At 45.5% G+C, this 15,719-nt stretch overlaps 1 protein-coding gene across 5 annotated transcripts in view; it reads right to left on the reverse strand.

Annotated features, from left to right (window-relative positions):
• NPHP4 (nephrocystin 4) overlaps positions 1-15,719 on the reverse strand; it is a 99,722-nt gene that overhangs the window by 64,711 nt on the left and 19,292 nt on the right. For 3 of the 5 annotated variants that reach the window (XM_048825254.2, XM_048825253.2, XM_048825252.2), the window contains exons 6-8: positions 14,587-14,651; positions 10,504-10,659; positions 503-639 (exon numbers count right to left, since the gene is read on the reverse strand). In XM_048825254.2, the coding sequence (XP_048681211.2) occupies positions 503-639; positions 10,504-10,659; positions 14,587-14,651 (358 nt within the window). Of the gene's footprint in view, positions 1-502; positions 640-917; positions 1,288-10,503; positions 10,660-14,586; positions 14,652-15,719 lie in introns of those variants that run through there. The other 2 variants (XM_048825255.2, XM_048825256.2) reach the window with 2 other exon arrangements.

A 15,719-nucleotide genomic window follows, 5' to 3' on the forward strand; every position in this document is an offset into this window, starting at 1 on the left:
CACAAGCCTTCAGTTAGATAAGGTATTCTGCACACCTTGCGCTGAACTGTTGCGTAGTGTGGCTTTGCACGGTTAAACAGCTACCACATTTCATCCCAGAGCTTGCACTTCAATGGTAGGCAAAGTGCTTCACAGAGATGGTTTATTCAATTGCTAGGAAAGCTATTAACATGCATCTTGAAGAAAATCACCCTATCAATGTCAGTCTATTAGCATGATAAAAATACCGAGATGATAAAAAGAAAAGGAGGACTTGTGGCACCTTAGAGACTAACCAATTTATTTGAGCATAAGCTTTCGTGAGCTACAGCTCACTTCATCGGAATGCATCCGATGAAGTGAGCTGTAGCTCACGAAAGCTTATGCTCAAATAAATTGGTTAGTCTCTAAGGTGCCACAAGTCCTCCTCTTCTTTTTGCGAATACAAACTAACACGGCTGCTCCTCTGAAACCTGTCGAGATGATAAAGGAGTTATTAGTGTTGCCATGATATGTACAGTACCTTAAGTAAACGCTCACTGTTGAGTAAATCCAGCAGCTCTTCCTCAAACTTTTCTAATGAAGGGTACAAATGAATGGACAGCTTATCCAAGTACAATGTGACTGATTTCATGAGGTGGGGTTTTCGAAAGAAATCATCTGAAAAGACATCCAGCCATATGTTACACTGCAGTCACCCAAATATGGCCTTGATAGTCAATCCCATTCTCTGACCAAAGCAGAGAATACAGCTGAAATACGTGGTACTCACAGGGAACTCACAATAATGAGCCCTCATCTTTTCACAGCTAAAATAAATAAACAAATGCTAACTTTGGGAGAAGTCTATTTTCTCCTTCAAAATGCCTCCAGAAACAAATTCGACAATCTAGTCACTAAAAGAAAGTAGATTATAAAGGCAAAGGAACATCTGTTACCTCTTCAGCTTAGTTTCTTTTCATGTCTTATTCTCTTCTCCAGCCAGAAAAAAAGCCAGCTGTACTCCTCCTCCTATTACATCTGCTGTGAAGCATCCGGAGTCTAACACACTAGGAAAGCCAACAGGTCAGCCCGATAATTTAACTGGTACCAATGTGGGGAGCCCCAAGTCCACAACAGATTCGATTATCCCTATGCACCCGCTTGAGAGAGCGAGCGCACCACACAGCAATTTGAGGAGAAGATGCCTATTCAAGCGCCAGCATGAGTTGCAATGGGCGGAATGCACTTGCAGTTGCATATTCAAGGAAAGGACAATAGGGGAATATGTGACAGTCAAAAATATTGGGGGTGGAAGAATAAGCCGTTCTTGTTCCCTGGACTAGCCCCTTCCTGGGTTATTTACTTCCCCACCCAGCTGCATCACCACTTTTTTAAATGCACAAGGCCACTCCTTCTAAAAATGAAATCTTCGTTCCGATCCAGAACAGCCAACGAGCAAGAACAGGATAAGGATGACATAAACCGAATACAGCCCTCCACTGCCCATCTCTCTCCTGACTTCTGTTGTTCTAGCAAGTCACGGTATCATTAGAGTCTTCTTTAGCCCAAGATACCCATACCCAGCTCAGACCTGCTCCATGAATCCAGACTGACTTTAAGCAGAGTGTTTATTGCAGCAGCACACAAAGAGTTTCGAGCCAGAGAGCAGTGAAGTAGTGGATGTTTAAGAGAACCTGGGAAAATTACTCTGACCAACCCCCTCAACTTTGCTGGCAGTAGCAGGAGTGGGGAACATACTGGAGTCCTTTAAATAGGAAGGCACACACATGCTTTAGATAACCCAGACCAGCAGCTACTCTATTGTACAGAATTACATTTCACTTACCAAGACTACCTGGGGGGAAATGCTGGAAAGGATAAATCCAACTCTAAACTGCGCAAATTCTCTGAGTGCAGAGGGGTAGAGTGACAACAGCAGATTTAGAGATTTTTGCACGGCAGGGCTCGGAAGGAAAACTGAAATTGAGTGACCCCATACTCTACTTTGTTTTGGCTGCACTCTACTAATGGGCAGAGAGCCAAACTAGGCTCGGTGACGATGAAAGGCATGGGTTGAACCGAGGGCCACAGAAAGGGCATGAAATATGAATATATATAGAAGAAACAGTTGAAAATGGAACAGACAGTCTCTAGCATTGACAATTGCAACCATGACCTTTCCAAGCACCTAACCAAACAGACCAAGGTTTCATGCAAATTTAGAAATTCAGAGATCACTGCTAGATTAAATATGCAAATAGATAAATAATGAACCATTTATTTATGCATAAGTATTTCCATGGATCTTGGTACTGCAGGGTCCCACCAAGTCCACCATTTCCCCGTTATTACTGATATTATTTTAAGCCACATATAAATATCCCTTTGTCATCCTGAAAGACCTGGACTGTACAACTCTTACTCTCCTTAGTGAGCATTTATTCACAAGAGTAGTTCCTCTGACTTCCAATACCCACAGGTTTTAGGAAGGGATTTGTACAGTTTAGTCCATGGTGAATATCACCCATGTATTTCCCATCGGGCAAGCCTATGGCAAGTATTCTGAACTCCAGCTGTTTTATTTTAATCAAAGCTGAGTTGTTTTCTCTTGCCCTAAAAATACAAGACGAAGCAAGTCACAATGCTGATCACTGCCAAGGCTGCCAATCATTCCACCTTGCAGGAACTGGAGGGGCTGCAAGTTTTGGGAAGTGGAAGCAAAAATTAAGGAGTAGGAACACCTTCCTTAAGAGCTTTTTCCACAGAAAGGCACCTAAGATTTTATCCTCCTCCACAAGACTCACAGTTGAGCATTAACAAACCTACACTACATACTTAAAAGCAAAACCTGAAGTCTATAAAGTGCCTAACAATAGAATTCAATAATACAACATCTCAGGGCTAGTCAGAGCTGCAGGAGCCTTGAGGAATGAGGGAGTTCATATCAAATTAGTGCTAGTGAAGCTAGAATCTGCCTTAATTTGATTTTAGAAACCAAATATACCTTCCTGATTTCATTTACTCTGTTATCTGAAGATTCAGTCTATCAAATTATAGGGTATGTTTTGTTTAAACTGCCCATTTAAAACCAATTTCAACCACCCTGTTCCTTTATGTCCAGCTTTCAAGCAGTATTTATTGCTTAGTTCTTTAGCTTAAGGCAGGGGAGGGGAGAAGAGCAGAAAGAAGCGAAACTTATTAACTTTTCAGGACAAAGCTTTTCTTGACAACCAAACAGCAGGAAATCACCAGCATTGTTTTAGTTAAGTTGTTAGGCTTTTAAAAATGAATTAACTAACTGAAAGCAAAGAGGTGACAGGGAATAGGCAGGATGAACAGCTCCATGCTCGTGTATTGGTGGGCGATTTGGTAATAACACTGCTACATTTATACTGAAGTCAGATGTTTGCAAATATCCCTGACTAACCTTATTCAGGGCCCCAGTTCAGCCAGGAACTTAAGCACATGCCTAACTTTAAGCATGTGAGTAGCCTCACTGAAAGAATGACTGAATTAAATTAAGTTAATTGAAAGTCAAGATGTTAAAGGCAATAGCAAGGATTTCCAGGGGATTACTCGCAGGTTTAAAGTTAGGTATGTGCTTAAGTACCTTGCTGATTTGGAGTCAGAGAGTGGTTGTGGCTCTCATCGTCTTCCGTCTGAAAACTGCTTCACTTTTCACTGCTCATCGAATTCAGAGGCCACCGCCGGCAGGCTGCAGCTGATCAGCCTCTGGTTTCCGAAGGCTGAAGGCTGTAGGAGTGTTACTGCAAGGGGCTGCGTATTGGGAAGGTGTATGGAACTCAGCTGGACTTTCCCTTACAACACATCTAATTGATGTGCCCTTACTGCAGCTGAGCCGCATGTGGGTGAGCAGTGGAGATATACAGCCCCATGTGATCAGCCGGTGCCTGGAAGGAGAATGCTGAGTGCACTTCCTTATCAGCAATCAAAGAACCATTCTTCCTCTGCATGACCGTTAGTGTCCATTTCCCCTGCCACACTGTACCTACCCTGTATACCCGAGCAGCTGATTTAGGGCTACCAGAGAAAACAAAGAGGAGCAGGACGCAGCGAGCTGAATTTTCCCTGCAAGGTACTTCTGAGACTATCAATGTATTGGCTTGATTGTTTGTTCTGCCAGTTGTTTGACTGGTAGCTGAATTTGCAAGTCAAACCCAGCAGGTAGATTGGGAAGGCTTTGTGTGACTATCATGCCTAAAATGCAGTTCCCCTCATCTGCCACAAGATGGGACTGATGCTCTGCAGCTAGAGGCAGATCTCAGTGGATGTACAAGTATACTGGGCTATACAGTGAGGAAATCATCTGAAGATGCAGAAAAATGATGTCTTCCTCCCGCTGGCAAGAGCGAGGAGCTCCGAAATCTGAGCAATGGGAGAGAATGGAGAAGAAAATCCTTTGGAGACATGCATGACGAAGAGTGGCTCTACTCCAGCTTTTCAGATGACTGGCTATTTACTAGCCACAGTCAATGCACTCACAAGGCCACCTGGCATCTCCAGAGCTTCATTATTGCAACCACGTCATTGTCAAGCTCTGCATGTGGTGGCTGCGGTTCTTGCAGGGGGCTCCTTTGCTCTGGAGATCTCACAGTTTCTGATAACGTGATGGCTTTGTCCTCAAAGAGAGGCATCCATGGGAGTTATTATTAGAAGGTTCTTCTAAGCAGAGGGAGTCACCACTGAAGAACTGATGATCTTGTCTTTAGCTCTTAACTTTTCCAAATCACATGGATTTAGCCACCAAGCCACCACTAAATGCAGAGCTCTGAAAATTCATGAGTAAAGATTAGTAAGGTTTTGGTGTATCAGAATCACATCCCACTGCCCTTGCCAAATCTCCACTTATCCAGAACAATGCCATGAATAAGGATGTCTTTACAGCTTTTATCAAAGTTCTCTCTTAAGACTCCACTAACTGACTGACTACTTAAAGAGTCCATCATTCATCTAGAGCAGCTTCCCAGGAAGAGAAGCAATTAGCAAAAAAAGAGGATTAGATTGAAATGATTCTGTGTCCCCTTTAAGGATTAAAGATACAAACTGTTGTGATTACATTTGTATGAAAAGAAAAATTCCAAAGAATGTACAAAATACTTCCAAGATATTTAACCTCAAGGAAACATTATAACTAGAGAGAGGCAATTGGAGCCTGAAACTAGAGAGGAACACTTTAAGTTAGACATTAGGAAACCTTTTCTTTTCCCAATAAGAGCAAGTAGCCAGTGGAGTAGATTCCACAAGCACCATTCATAGCTGTTGAGGCCCAAAGCGAACTTTATGATTATGTAGACTGACTTCCTTCACAACACAGGCCGAAGAACCTCACCCACTAATTTCTGCATCAAACCCATAATTTCTGGTGGCGCTAGAGTAGATCTTTCAGGAAGATAATCAGTCTTAGATTTTGCGTCACTTGCAGTCTTTAAACCATCATGTCCCCAGGAATCCAAGCTGGTCCAATGGTTAAATACAACCATTAACATTCCATCAACTGGGTAGATCAGATACTTGGAAGAAACTGTCCTTTGAAATCCCAGGTTCAGAGGGAGACCCCAGCCCCACAATAGTTCTGGTCCTTTTAGTCAGGCATCTGTAAAAGCAAAGCTCGGCATGCTGCCTGGGAACAAGGATGTTATTTCAAATAAGCGAAGCCATTGTTTCCATTGACGTCATTTTGGTGGGTTGCTAGGTGTTCCCCCTGAGGTTTCAGATTAGCACAGATTAATATACCTGAGCTTTTGGGAGTGAGCTTTACACTACCAGATCGTGGTTTTTTTCTTTTTACCCCCAAAGAACAATTCATTCTCTTCAAAGTTTCACAGTGGGGTTTCTCTTAAATTACAAATGCTGTTAAGCTACGTATTTCATTGCTACTGTAAATATTTGAGTGTTATATAGTCCTGCTTCCAGGCACTGGAGAGCTGGGTTGGGCTCACTGTCAAATGGTCAAGCTTATTCAGCTCCCAGTGGATGTATCAGGTTTTAAGAAATGAGATAATTTACGAAAAGGGGATGAATGGCTGGCTCTCCCTGCTAGCCTTTTATTTTCTCTGAACTTAATTCCCTTTGGCACTTTTTTCACCATACCATTTCATCCCCTCCTCCTTAAGAGCAACTTGAGGTATGTCTCCAACAATTTACACACTTTGCTTCAGTCTGCTCTCAGGGTAATTTATTCCATGTATTCCATACCCTTTGCATGAAGCAATTTAAACCAAATTCCCCATTTACTCCGGCGTGCCTTCTCTTCGTTATTATTATTCATGTGCAGTGCAGTAGCACCAAGGGGTCTCAAACACTGTGCTAAGTGCTGTCTCTGCAAAAGACACGTGTTGACCAGAAGACTCCAACAATACTATGGGGAGGGGGAGGGGGGGGACCATTCCTCTACTGCTTTCATGTGCTACATTGATGAAGGAGGGAATAGATCTAGAGGTGAAAGCAGGGGACTGTGAATACTGGGTTCTAATTCTTCCCCTGCCACTATCACTTCACTTCTCTAATGCCTCTATTTACCCAGCTGAAAATGAGGATGATATTTACCTATTTCATAAAGAGACTGTGAGTCTCAGCTAATTAATATCTGTACAGAGCTTTGAATCCGCTGATGAAAGGTGTGACATACATTCAAAGAATCATCATTTCTCGTCACATCCACAATTTCACTTGCTTTCCCTTTTCCTGTAGATCCGTTTAGCCATCTCTGTGCTAACATTTAAAACACACTAGGACAAACTCATCCCTAGTCTCGTTCCCATGACTTCAGAGCTGATTCACCAGGGATGAGATTAGCCCAGAGTTAGGTGATTTATCCAGCACGCCCCCGTGGCTTTGTTCTCTCTGTGGAGGAGACAGATGCTAGCAGATGATTCATTCCCAGAAGTGGCACCTGATGCCGTGTGGATGTTACGTCTGGGGCTGCTCTATGTTTAGGCTGTTGATGGGCTTTTTTTTGGCTTCTGAACAGCATATTCTGTTAACTATGTTTATGCCTCTTTGACTTTGCTGTATTAATGGGCTGTAACACAGGATGATATCAAGCCATATGATTGACCCACATGGACACCTGAGCTCTCCCATTTCTCTCTCAAAAATTTCCCACGACTGATCTTATCCTCTTATTGTTATTCTATCTTCCCTTCCCCCCCACCCCCATTCAAAGAACAGGCAGAGCAGTTTGGTTTATTTTCTTTTGTGCCATTCTCAGTGGCTTTTCAGGAAGGCTAATGCCAAAGAGGTGGGTCTTAAATCTTTCCCTGAAAGCTGTCAGACTTTCATCCTCAGCTCCTGGGGCAGGCAGTCCTCAGCGCACTGGCTGGCTGCTGAAAGGCTCTGTTCCCAGTCCTACTGTGATCAGCCTCTCTAGTGAGAGTTCCTTTGTCCCGGAGGAGATCTCTCTGGGTATACAGTACATTTCTTTCAATAGAATGCCCGTTCCAGTTTCCATCCAATAACAATTGGTCTCTGTGCCGCATCACTCCTGGCCCATCTCTGCTCTGTAACTGTGTTTGTTGTCAGTACGGATCCACAAAAGCAAGATGCACAGACTGAGAACTAAAAAGGAAAATGAAAACTAAACATCTACGGACATTAATATCTAAGGCATCTTTTACCTACAGGCCTATTCTGCAATCCTCACTCACCTAAACAGTCCCACTAGTTAACATAACTATTACCATGATGAAGGGATGCACGACAACCCCTCATGTGTATTTAGTCACAATCAGCGCTATCTTCACTCCCAACACTTGGACCAACAGTCCAGGTAAGTGCCAATAAAGGACACGGCTTTAAGATGTAGCAATAAACATAAGATCTTGTTGTAAATTCATGAAGAACTCAGGTACACTGTAAACCATCAGGTCTTATTTATTTGCCAATGATTTCCCCATATAATTCATAATGAAATAACATAACTTGGTCCAATAAAATCAGCACAGACTCTGCCTTGCTCAGACAGATATCAGCAACTCAAGCAGATGTCAGTTCGTAAAAATTGGCTGAGCAGGTCCAGTGTTCGATCAGCAAACTATGAAATGTTATTGCAGTGTCTCTATTTACCAGCAGCGGATACACTGGACCAGTGAGACATGAATAATTGATTGTGCTGTTTGTTAGCAGGCTTGGTTACCACAGACAAAGCAGAGCTCATGTTCCTTGCAGCCAGAGGAAAGTTGCATGAAAAGGATTCTGGCAGGAACACGTGCTGTCTGTCTGGTGTGGGTTTATGTCTCTGGGTCACAACCACTCCCTTCTCAGCTGAGATTCCAGAGGCACTAACAACAGAAGGAGAAACTAGATTTGTGACCCTTATTGATGGTGCGTTAGCCTCTGTCCTGACAACTGGCAGGTCAAAGAGACTGAAACTGGCCCAGATTATCTCCCCCAGACACATGAATGTGGATCTCCACCCACAACCCCCTTCCAACATGGAAGGAGGCGAGCCCAGCTGCTTATATGGCACCATGCCCTGGGCCACATGCACAGGGGAAGGTGGGTGGGGGAGAGTGGGCAGGGCAGAGATAGGGCTGCACACAGTCCCACTCTCCTGCCCAATGGAGTCTCGGTGAAAAATTAGAGGCCAGGGTTGTATTACCTTTACGGCAGAGCCCCAGCATGTGGGGCCCAGGCATTGGAGTGGCAAGGAGCGTCCAAAAGCGCCATGCTGATGGGGGAGCACACAAGCAACACTGATCCAGACCCGGAGCAGAGACGCAAGACTCTGAGCAGATGGCTCTGACCTCCCAGAGTACCTGGGGGCATTCATGGAGTTTGGCTGCATCCCGTGACCTATCTGTGGGAAGGTTGGCAAACCGCACTCCCACCCCCAACAGAAGAGGGGGCAGACCGGGACGGGATCCCACAGAGACTTATCCAGGGATAGTCCAGGCTTTCATTATCACGCGCTAGTGACAATAAACGCGTCCCAATCGCACTGTAGTTTAGCATTTTACAAGGGAACTCTCCCTAACCTCCTCATTTACTGGAAAGGGGCTACCACTGACGAAAATGTAGAACACTGTGTACACAAAGCTGCAGCCTTTCCGAACAGCAAAACACCACGTGTCCATAAAAACCCACCTTCAGCTTAAAACCCACAGGAAACCCAAGGAAATGTCCACCGGGGGGGGGGGGGGGAATCGAGGTGGGGGGGCAACACACAGGCTGTGGAAGAACAGGCACAACGGACTCGTCTGCAAGTTGTTTTATGAGCCATCGACAAGGCTGGCTGCACCTCAGCAAAGAGCTGAGTCACAGGGATTCGTGCTCAGATGGCCATTGAGAGAGAGAGTTTACGTGAAAATCCTGCTTTCTTTCTTTATTTCTCAGAAGAGGGGTCGCTGTGGTTCTTTTGCGGGTGAGCACGACATTTTCACGGCTAGATTTTTCATTTATAATCCCTAATTACTGGCACTTACAACAGCAGCAGTGCGTCACACACTCGGCGTTGCAGGCATTGCTTGTATCTATTCGGCGCCTTGGCAATTGATGCACTGCGTTAGCAGAGGAAAGCAAACGCTTGTGTGATAAGGCCACATTCACCTTGAAATCCCTTCCCACTAAAAACACCCAGATGAGCACATTATATGCCATACACAGGAATCTCTGAATTATGACCCCCTGGAAAACACTCCGCTTTATTTAACAGCGGTGACCCTACTTTTCAATTCCGCTTCCCCTTCAAAGTAACAGTACTGGGGGGAGAAAACTATAACATTTCCCTCATGGTCTCCCTTCCGCCTTCCGCGCAGGTACTATTCCTCCGGGTGACAAGGAAACGTATGTCTTTGCCTGCTAGGCTGTGCCAGGCATTTCTTGTGCCCCACATCTGGTACCTGGTGTATTTAGCAGGAGCACACTAGTTGTGTTGTAATGAGAAGCAGCTGGTGCATTTGGAAGCTCAGGTTTGACCACAAACCAGCAACAGAAGATGTGCGTAAACTTAAAATGGGTGGGTCTGAATCTCCTCTGGCTCACATCAGCATGAGCCCATTGGCCTTCATGGAGCTGCTCCCACTTTGTGAGAGTGCAGTGGCTGGGAGAATCAGGCCCTATAAATAAATACATTTGTACCGTGCAGTGCTTTCTGGGCACCAGATGTTCTGCAATAATCCCTCCCCAATCCCCTTCAGCATCCCCTTCCCTTCTCTCCATTCCCACAGCCCCTCGCCCACTCCCTGATCGGGGGACCAGAGGTCGGCCGGTCTCTTCCCATCCCACAATGGTCACACTGGCTGGCGTGTGTTTCAGATCTCCCTCCGGTAATAACTGATGGGTGGAGAAGGCTGGGGCCTGTCTCAGAGAGCTCACAGAGCTTTGCTCTGCCAGTAAGATAAAGTCCAGCTGAACCCCCAGATCTGGCAGGCCAAGGCCATAATAATACAAATGCTCACAATTCTATAAGCAGGGAAAGTCCAGAGTAACTCACGAGCACTGTAGCTTGGTACGTACTATGCCAACCTTACTGTCCTGTGGTCTGATTACACATGCAGGAATCAGAATGGAAGGATCCCTTACTTGTTTCTCCATGTGTTAGCAGCAAACCAGGAATTTTCTGCAGCCCAGACACCAGCATATTCTCAGGGAAGAGGTGATACATGGTCTCGAGGGGCGGGTGTGGCCTTAAGGTGTACTGAAGGTGAGTGTTCTCTATCACCGTCATGTGTTTATTCTCTAAAGAGGGGAAAACGTTATGCAATATCTGAAAACACAGAGAGACAGACTTATAATGGTGCTACCCGTTGGAGAAGCTGATCGAATTAAGGTATCAATACATGCGCACTTTATCAGCAATGTAAAACCTGTTTTTAAAAAGTCTGTTTTCTTCATAAATGAATATGCAGCCTTTTCAGGCTTAGCTTTGTTAAGAGTTCTGGGCTTACAAATCCTCACACTGCAACTTCAGGGTAAATGAAAACAATGCCCAGTCTCTGGAAGATTATGATTAAGCAACTTAAAATTACTTGGATCTACTCTCACTCAGCTGTGAAGAAGAAAGAAGAAAATCCATCCCTTTTTCAATAGCACTGCAACTAAATGCTCTTGTTTAGGTTGTTTCTTAATCTTGTGTGTTCTATTCAAGTCCCCATCTAGACATATCTTCAAAAGACCAGCATCTGAGTCCCATTCAGAAAAGAACAGGGCCTGCACACAGCTGATCTTGGGTGCATTATGATATGTCTGTGCCATTTTAGTTCACAGTGAAAGGCAAATTCTTAATCCATAACAGCTGCCAAAGGCTCCCTGGGACACTTGTTTTTAATTGAACTTCCCTAAACTTCTTGTGCTAACTTTGCTCCCTCTTCGTAGTACAGCATGAGATGGGAATAGTGAAACTGGCTGCATCTCCTGCTGTTTCACTGTATGCACTCAGAAGAGCGACCCTTTTATCTTTCTGCTGCACATCTTTGTATCGTGAGCGATTCATTCGGTGGAGGTTCGGTTTCCCCTCAGGAACTGAAATGCAGGAATCAGTGGTACACACCCTGATACCTGGCATCTCCCAAGTGCTTTCAGCAGTCTAACAATGGTCTCTGCTCTCAAGCTGCTGAGAGGTATTTGCTACTCATGGGCTTCTCTCACTGAACATTGCAGCAGCCCCAACGCAAACTGGGAAAACTAGAGTGCTTTCTTTAAAAAATAAACTAACTCCTTCCGAGGTGATACACTACAGCTGCCTCTAGGGGGTGGATCCTGAGCACTTGGATACTCACCTGCAGGTTATTCCTCTTAGACGGCAATAAACACAAGCCATCTTCTCTGGGGAAGGCTTCAATACATAGACAGCTTTCCAGTGGGCAGTCACAGTATGCATCCGATGAAGTGAGCTGTAGCTCACGAAAGCTTATGCTCAAATAAATTGGTTAGTTTCTAAGGTGCCACAAGTACTCCTTTTCTTTTTGCAAATACAGACTAACACGGCTGTTACTCTGAAACCAATTGAACTAGTGTTCATCATTTTTCAGACATGGTTATTGACCAGCATCACCAGGCAATCACGGCACCTATTTCTGCCACTTACCACCGAGGCTCAGTCCCTGCATTAGTGGACATGTATTTGCTTTGTTTGCTAGTATGGTGAGTATTGTTTTCCTTGCTAGGAAAGAAAACAGTTTCTAGAAATGACCTTTCACAAAGACCCCTATCCTGGGCAAAAGATGCTACCTAGCTTCCAACTCAGGAAAACAAATCTGACAAGTCTTTGTGGAACAGCAACCAAGCCTTAGCTACGAAGTTTTGTTTCAGTTACATTTTGCTTTTGAAAGCAACTTGAAATCCACCCCCTTGCTCATTTCCTTTGGGCAAGCTGTAGAATAAGTTACCCAAAATTTGCTAAAACTGCTCAGTATATTTCTCTGAATGGTCAGTTTTAGAGGTGGGCCAAAACCATAGCCATGTATTCAAATCCACATTGGCTCCCCACATTTTGACAGCCTGTGTAAGTTCAGCTAAATGAACCAAGAACCAAACACCTCCTAGGTTTGAATCCGCAAAATAAAAACCTACCAAACGAGGTTTTTCAAAATTAAAATTACCCCTGGTTTAACCTGCTCTGATTATGTGTACACGTTCTTCCCCGTTTCTAGCAGCAGATATTGGAGTCACGCTGTTATCATTACTATCCTATTACTGAAAACTCCCATGCATCCCTGATATTTGAAAAAAGAAAGCATGTGTCTGACTAGCACAGTAGGAAGTGGAAATACAATGCAAATTCTTCCACTGACTCGAATGGGCACTGGATTGGACCCTTCATCTCTGCAAACAGGAAACCAGCCTGGTGGAAGGAGACAGGGCACTGGAGAGCTTGTGGAAAAAATGGTCTTTAAAAGCAAAACTGGTGAAAGTGCAACTGACCCTCCTTCCTGCTTCCGCTTCTGGAACATCCCGAAGGTTTCTCAGGGCAAACGACCACCACCCAGCTTTGCTACAGTTCATTAGCAAATTCAGTACCAACCTTCAGGAAAACAGTGCACAAAGGGACAAGAGCCAGGCATGTTCAGAAAGACAAGGTCCTTGTTACACGCTTTACAAGGCAGCTTGCTCTTATATTTAATATTTTATAGTGCACTTTTCCTGCTCTGTGGGCTGTGTTCCATCAATACGTATATATCAATAATTGAAGCCCATTTGTGTTTATCGGCTGTGTCAGGTTTTCTTGCCAGTATCCACAGAGGCACCTTTTTCCATACATTGCCCATCTTTCACCTCTCCCTGCCTGTACAGATATCCAGTCTGGGCCTGACTGAGCCAGTTCGCTGAGTGCTGAGCTCTGCTAGGGTCATCTAGCTCTCTCTCTTACAGAAGTGGGAATTAGAGGTACCCCTGTGGTACACAGAACTATTGGCACCGCTGATGCGTGGTCTTCCTCCAGCTCAGACAGGACATTTGGCACTAGAAAGGACAGCTTGTGAGCCCGTTTTCCAGGCAAAGGAAAAAGAATCCCTTCTTCTTCCTTCACGACAGCTTTCTGCTTAGCTTTAGCTATCCATGTTTTCAGTCTGGTTCTTTCCAACTTAAATCGTGGGGTGGCTCACCTCAGTGTCTCTGTAGCAGGCTGCCCACTGCCAGGTATGAGAGAGAGATTCAACTCCTGGGCTCACTCACTCATTCTCCAGGATGTGGCACACTCAGAGAACTCCTCCTGCCCTATAACTGACACGTGGGTGATCTAGGAGCTCTGTAGGTCAGCCCCCACTGGAGCTGCTATGGTGCAGGATTAAGTGTGAGAGGGAGACATGGTTGGGGAATCCTCCATTGCAGACTAGAAAATGCAAACTTACAGTCTAGAGGTGAATTTGCATGGCAGAGCCATGCATCAAGCTAGATACAGACTCACTGCCATGTAAAATACCTATAAAATACTGAGAAAGGCTGGGTGGGGTTTGGTGGGCAGATTGTTTGATACACTGTGCTCTGGGCTCATTCTGCCTTCCCCAGCAGATGCGTCAAGGCTATTATTTGCTTGTTGAGAACTGACAATGGTCTTGGTGCTGTACAAGACCCTAAATGCAGACTCCATGCCCCAAAGAGCTTAAAAATCCTGCAGAGACTCTCATCCAGTTAACTTTATTCACGTCAAGCAGAGCCAACAGGATGACTCACATGTGCTAAATTGAGTCCGTGTGGAAGTCTCTGCGGGATCAGGGCCTAGCCAGTGGACATGCTGTCATGGGACGGGATTTGATCGATGCAGCAGAAATTAAGCCCCTTTTCTCCTTACGCCCCAGAAATGGGCCCCTGCATGAACGACAGCCGTTAATGTTGCAGAGCACATTGCTGAGGCTGCCAGTAGCCCCAGCTATGACAAAGAGCCTTGGGGTGCTGCCAACCCCACTGCCCATAAGCAATAACTGGCCCTGGCCTCAAACAGCCTGGCATACAGCACAGGGGCATTTCACAGCAACCAACCAGCACCCTTGTCTTCAGGGCTTTTCTTCTGATCCATTTTGGGTGGCTAATCCTGAACCTGAGCAGCCAAAAGCTTGAGACACTAACACAGAAAACAGCCAACGCTGCATTGAGCAAACGAAGGCACAGACATGTTACTGACCAGCCCGGGAAGAAAGTCAAGTAGAAAGTAGTTCTATATGTCCTTACGTTCCATTGGGTCCTGGAGGAGGGGGTGCAGGAGCGCTCGCGGTGTCCCATGATACAGCTTGAGCCTAGATTTAAAGAGGAGCACAAACCAAACATGGCCGTTTAGATGGCTATATTCCAAAGTGAATTTCCCACAATGGTTCTGTTGATCAATACACAGCAACCCTCTGTTCCAGTCCCGTGAACTCTCCGCCAGCAGATTGGTCTCCTGAGAGCCTTGAGCAGCAAAGGAGGGCAGGTGACTGAGAAGCCAGGTCCTTTGCTTCAGGTTGATTCCCCAGGGAGTGGACATAGATATTCCCTTGAAAACCTCCCTGGTTTGAGAAGCTTCCCCAGTGGCAATGGCTGGTGGGTAGGCAGGATCCAGTGTACAACAGGCGTTACACTGGGTATTTACAGGGAGTTTGACAATGTCAGCGTGACAAAGTGAAGCAGCCACCAGGAAAGGGTTCAGAGAAGAAGAGGAAGAGGAAGCAGGCCTGGCGGGAGAGTGTCTCCTCTTTCCCCTGGCTGGCAAGGATGGTGGGCGACTGACCTGCTTTATTTTTGGTTATTTATGTCTTTCATGCCCCAAGTGTGGGGTGTGGCCGCGCTCCCCTTCCCAGGAGCAAACTCAGCTTACAGTCAGCCGGGCTTCAAGAGCTTCAAGGCAGAAAGAGCTGCCTTCCGCTGGCCCTGGAAAGGGGGGCTTGGCTGAGTCAAGGCTGTGAACTCTGCACACATGCGGGACAACACATGGGCATCACTTGCTGGGTTACAAATCCAGCAGCTGACCTCACCCAACCTGCCACCTCAGGCCTGTCAGCTGAGGTGAATAAAGGCCCAGCCACAAGCCACCAGGACAGCTGTAGTCCATGCAATTTTCATATATGTAGCCAAGAGTGGAAAAGGCTCAACCCAAACCTGTTTAAAGTATGTATATGACCCCCCACGAGCAGTGTATCCTCATATGCTCTAGTTATCCCCATTTTAGAGATGGGGAAACTGAGAGACAGAGAGAAAAAATGACTTGCTTAAGTTCACACAGGCAGTCTGTGGTGAAGCAGGGTCTCCAGGTCCCAGGCTAGTGGCCTAATCACGGGACCATCCTTCCTCTCGAAATGGAGAGCAATAACTCCATGTTGCCATAGAAA

Source organism: Caretta caretta, chromosome 18 (assembly GCF_965140235.1).
Source record: "Caretta caretta isolate rCarCar2 chromosome 18, rCarCar1.hap1, whole genome shotgun sequence".
In the NCBI taxonomy this organism is placed as follows: Eukaryota; Metazoa; Chordata; order Testudines; family Cheloniidae; genus Caretta; species Caretta caretta.